The sequence below is a fragment of the Alligator sinensis genome, unplaced genomic scaffold (genome assembly GCF_000455745.1).
Source record: "Alligator sinensis unplaced genomic scaffold, ASM45574v1 scaffold264_1, whole genome shotgun sequence".
Classification (NCBI taxonomy): domain Eukaryota; kingdom Metazoa; phylum Chordata; order Crocodylia; family Alligatoridae; genus Alligator; species Alligator sinensis.
Genome location: NW_005841831.1, coordinates 4,841,207 through 4,846,820, shown reverse-complemented (window position 1 = coordinate 4,846,820; position 5,614 = coordinate 4,841,207). Strand labels below are relative to the sequence as shown.

At 44.1% G+C, this 5,614-nt stretch overlaps 1 protein-coding gene across 5 annotated transcripts in view; it reads right to left on the bottom strand.

Moving 5' to 3' along the window:
- Window positions 1-5,614, bottom strand: part of EYA3 (EYA transcriptional coactivator and phosphatase 3) — a 137,601-nt gene that overhangs the window by 13,768 nt on the left and 118,219 nt on the right. For all 5 annotated transcript variants that reach the window (XM_006014817.3, XM_006014819.3, XM_006014820.3 and 2 more), the window contains one exon: window positions 3,020-3,180. In XM_006014817.3, coding sequence (XP_006014879.1) covers window positions 3,020-3,180 — 161 coding nt within the window. The remainder of the gene's footprint in view (window positions 1-3,019; window positions 3,181-5,614) is intronic.

Sequence of the window (5,614 nt, the reverse complement as noted above, 5' to 3'; positions counted from 1 at the left end):
CCGCAGAAGTATTGCTAAGCAGAAGGCCTGAAGTCTGTTTCTGAGTGACCACAGTGTGAACTTTTGCAGATATGACAATTAACTTGGTCAGCAAGTAAAATAATCTATCAAGCACAATTAAACAAAGTACAAGACCTGAAAGGAGACAAAGGAAGACCACACATTAAATAATCCATATACGCTATATCATAGCTTTATCTTAAAAATACTAGTAGGAGTGACTGATACTATTTTACTACAATAGATATATTTTTCTTAAAATGCTTAGATAATTTGTAAAAACAAAAGCAGCCTCAGAGAAGACCAAAAACTAAGGTAAAAAACAGGAACAGCATTCCACAATGGGGAAGAAAAGGAGATAAGAAACCCTTCCTCTTTTCTAATGATATAAATCCCAACCAATTGACACCTTCCAAGTCCACAAAGGATCTGATTCAATCCAGTTCCCAAAGTTTCAGTGTAACAAAGAAACTGAAATAAAACCAATCAGAGATCATTTACTAGAATATTAAAACCAGACATCTATAAATCTTGGGCATAGGCTGGAGGGAAATTTAGAGAACTCGGAAAATTCAAGAAGACTTGCTGGCAATCTTTGTGCCACCCTCCTCCCACACCTCAAGTCTCCCCCAGCTGATATAGGTGAGAATCTATAGTGTGATTTTATGGGTAGCCAGACAGACTTTGAATAAATGTTTGTTTTCATGTTTTAATGTACAAGCAAATAAAAGGTTCATCTGTAGACCTATGTCTGCCTCTTCTCTCAAGAGCCTACTCTCAAGGTTACCTGTAATCTGGGTAACAGTTGGAGGAGAAGGAGGGGGTGAGAGGGGAGGTCCTTTTACTCTGCGGGGAGGGGAAGATGGGCCTGATAAAAACAAAACCACAAACACAGGCGCACACAGAAGGAAGGGGGAAGCACAATGCTGACTTATTCAGCCTGGACAAACAATTAAGAGGTACAGATAGAAAGCACAACCAGAAAGGAGCAACACTGACTCCAGAAGCAGGGTACTATGGTAAGGGACAACATGCTTCAGAGAATTGAAGAAAAACTGCCCTGGCAAAAAGACTTATTTGGGAATATTTTCAAGTTCCTGTAATTTCACAGAAAAAAAAGGAAAACATGCCAAATGTAAACAGTACACCAAAAAGGTGCAAGGTCTTATTGTCAGAATGAAACATTATACAACATACTTCTTAGAAGATAATGACTGTAAACACCATGATAAACTTTCCTTGCAGCAAGGGAAGTTTAGGCTGGTTATTAGGAAAAACTCTCACTAGGAGGGTGGTGAAGCATTGGAACAGGTTACCTAGAGAGGTGGTGGAATTTCCATCACTGGAGGTTTTTAAGGACAAGCTCAACAAAGCCCTGGCTGGAATGATCCAATTGGGGATGGTCCTGCTTTGAGAAGAGGGGTGGACTAAATCAGTGTTTCTCAACCCATGGGTTGCGACCCAAAAGTGGGTCACGAGTATTTGAAAAGGTCATGAGCAAGTCCCAGCAAACAAAGAAAAGCAGGGGTTTCCCACTGCAGGCTGGCAACATTCCAACTGCAAGGGGCTGCTTGGGGCATTTGGATGTAGCGGGCACTACATGCAGCTGTACGCGCGCACACACACACACACAAACACACCCACATGGCTGGCATGCAGCCAGGCAGGGTTGTGGGAGCAGTCCCGGCAGCTGGATGCAGCTAAGCATATGGGGAGCGGGGGCTAGAGGTCTAGGGCTTGGGGACTGTCTAGTGGGGGGGGCCATAGGACCTGGGGAATGTCCAGTGCCCCCACATTGGGACCTGTGCCGGATTCCACACTGACCTGTCCTTCACTCAGAGGCATGGGTTGCTGCAGGTTCCAGCAAGGGGCAGGGCAGTAGGAACCAGGGAATCCCCAGGGCCTCATGCCTCTGTGTTGGAACCTGTGCTGACCCATGCTTGCCTCAATGTCCCAGCAAAGAGGTATGGGGTGGTACAGGACCTGGGAAATTCCTGGTGCTCCAAGCCTCCATGCCAGGACCTCTGTGTGATGTCGTGTGTGTGCCCTCCTATACCTCCATGCCAGGAGCCACACCAACCTGTGCTTCATGCAGAGGCATACGTGGGTTGATGTGTGAGGCATGGAGGTGTAGGACTCCCCAAGTTCTGTAATGCTCTGTGTGGAGCCATGTATGCCTCCATGTGAGGCACAGGTCAGTGAGGGACCAAGGGCCCCAACAAGGAGGCATGGGGCAGTAAGGGATGTTGGGACTTTCTGGGCAAGAGGAACATACTGACTGGTCCTGCATTGGACCTCTACCCAAAACAGGACAATAGGTGATATGTTTTGCCTAATAAAGTAGATCAGCTGGGCAAGGACACACTCTGCCACAGCTTGATCCACTTCGTTTGGCAACGTCAACCATGCAGTTGGTCCACTAAAAGACATCTTCCACAAAAATCCTTGCCTCAGGCTAGCTTGTAACTATCAGCTCAATTCACTGACTACATTTAATTCCTCTATTCAAGGCATCATTTGGTTGAGTGAAAAATGTTGACAAAAAGTTTATGCACTCAAATATTTAAGATAATTTTATTTTATAGTTTATTATTTTATTTTTATATGCTGTTTCATGCGCTTAATTAAATTCCAGTTACAATCCTGATGCAGCTGCTTGATTCAAATAACAGGCAAAAGAGATAACTGCCTCATAAAAAGGAATTTATATAATTCACCATTATCTAACTTACTGAAAATCAGTAAGAAAATTAATAAGAACCTGAAAATATTAAACTATATAACTGATTAAATACATGTATACTGTTACAATGTACCCTCTCTGATAGGAAAAAGATTTGCCAAATCTAAAATAAAAACTATATCAAACGACAACACATCTTTTTTCAAAAATACTAATGTACAAAGGAAAAACTTGATTACATCTAATTTAGACTGAGGCTTTTTGCTTAGTTATTTAAATCAATTAGTGATTTAAATTTTTCTGCCTTCTGTGCATCTGTGCTGTCCCTGTACTCACCTCCGACATTGCCCTTGCATTTGTTATAGATTTCTCGCACTCTGCGATAGCGGAAAGCCAGCTTTCTCATCCAGTCCACTCCACCTTGGACACCCACTGACGAGCTGTTATTTGTACTGCTTGCTGAGCCAGTGAACCCATCCGTGGAGAAACTGTAGTTGCTATATCAGAAAAACAAATCTGTTATGCATGCTATAGTGACAGGCTGGCTTTAAAGCCACCTAACTGGGGATGTTCTAGTTTCATACTCTGTTCATAACTGATCAAGTTTTCCCTGTGCAGCAGGCAGGAGTTTCCTTAGCACAACTAGTCTTACATTATTGAAGACAGGCAGAAAAGTAGGCCAGAGTGACACCTTAGAGAATAACTGGTTCAAAGAAGCATGAGCTTTTGTAGATTACAACCTACTTTGTCACATGCCATCTCTGGAGATAGAGATTGTGCGCGCTTCCTGGCAATACATTTCAGTCAAGTAATATATTTCAGTCAGTTCACCTGCAATATACTTCTCTTGCAGGTGAAATAGCAAGAGAACAATTTTAATTATTCCACCTCTTTCACCTCTCCACCACAAGTAAACTTTCTGTCATTATCTAATAATATCTCCTATGCATGTGTAGCATTACATTCCCTTTCAACCACTTACAATAATTAAGTATCATCACTCTCTTCATGTCTCATCCTTTCTAGGTCAGACCCAATGAGTTTATCAATAGCAAAGGACAGCTTTAAATATAAGCTGTGAGATACAACTCTTATATGCATGGTTCTATAGGGATGCAAGTGTAGCAACACTGCTACAACTTTAACCCCGTTTTAGGGTTAGTGCTAAGGTGATTTGGCTAACTTGTTTTGCTACAGGCTCACACAAGAAATTTCCCCTCTCATTTTAAAGAAGTTAAACTGGAAATTTGCACATTGTCTAACTGGACTTTTCTTCCTCTGAACCCTAATTTCTCAAACTTTTGTTGAGCAAGGGCAGCAGGACTGTATGCAGCATTACCAGCACCATCTCCCAGTGCAGGGCAGGAGATAACACTATTTAACTGAAATCTTTCTTCTCTCTCTCTCTCTCTCACATTTGTTTCTATGGTGATGCTTGGGGTTTTGAGATATTTATTTTTTAACCTACAAAGTCCTAATAAGGTTGTTTAAACTAACAAATATGTTTTTAGAACCTAATATTGCTGAATCTGGATATCTAAGACTCAGTCTGATTTAGCTCTATAGACACCCCCAATCAGTGTGTGCATTGGGGAGGGGAGCATGAATTAAGCAGTTCACAAAAACTGCAACTTTCTGCAGGATTTCACAAGCTACATGTTTGATGATTCCCTCTAAGATCTTGCTGCCTGTCACCCAACAATTCACCCATAGTTCATTTCTTTTAATCCAAGTTCCCCATTGTCATAACTTATATTTATTGTGCTGTTTCTCTTCCATCAACTGGTGGATTAGGCCAGCAGTCACCCAAATATAAATCCTTCATTTACTGAGGGCCAAGCTTCTGCAATTTAGTTTCTACCTCCTGCACAGTAAGAATGGGCACATGGGTACATTCCACAGAGCGGCTTAAATGCAGTAAACCCACACATTTTACCCCATAGTAAATCGTTCATTTTACTGTGGAACAGGAAACAGGCCGGCTACAGAGGAGCTACTGAGGAGTTTGCTAGGGAAGGTCTCCTTAGAAAGAGAAGCATGAAGTGAGAGGCTGCAAATTAGAAGACCCAGAGGCATGGCTGCAGGACGTTGCAATACCAGAGCCACTGCCACCTTCCAGCTCTTCCTCTGCTTCCACCTGTGAGGTGTCTGTCCAGGCAGGACCACACGCCACTGAGGCTTCCACCCAGGTCCTGGTTTGGTGCTGTGCAGCCTGCAGCTTGTAGATTCTTTCCAGTGTCAGCCAGGTGGAGGAGTGCCTGCAACGTGAGTGGTGCCTTCTGGTGACATCCCTCAGGGAGAAGGTAAGAGAGCTGCAAGAGAAGGTAGCAAGGCTCCGAAGCATCCTCCGCCATGAGGACTTCATTGATTCCATGCTTGAGAAAACCTCTAGGACTGTGGAGGAAGGACTGCCCAAGGTGGTGCTAGAACAGGAAGGGGGAATGGAGCATGGATTCCCAGGAAGGTGGAAGCTTGTATCTTCTGGCAGCAAGAAGTCGCCATCCCCATGTGCAGTGGTTTGCTTGGAGATCAGATATGGAAGGTAAGCAACAGAGGAGGAGGAGCACATTTCATTGGTGAAAGAGGCCAGGCCAGGAATCCCCAAGGTGGGGAGGATCAAGACCACTTCCATGAAGTGGTGGTTGTTGTAGATACCCTTCTATGGAGGACAGAGAGATCCACCTGCTGGCCTGACCTGTTGTCCCAGGAGGTCTGCTGCTGGCCTGAAGCTCAGATCCAAGATGTCACACAAAGATTACTGAGACTCATCCAACCCATCAAGAGTGCCTATAGGGCTCTGGGTGCAAGAGTGAAGGGGATGGGGGCATAGGCTGTGCTCTCCTCAATCCTTCTGGTCGAGGGGAAGGCCCTGGCAGGAACGGATGCGTCCTGCAGATCAATGCATAGCTGTGCAGGGGGTCGCCAGCAGGG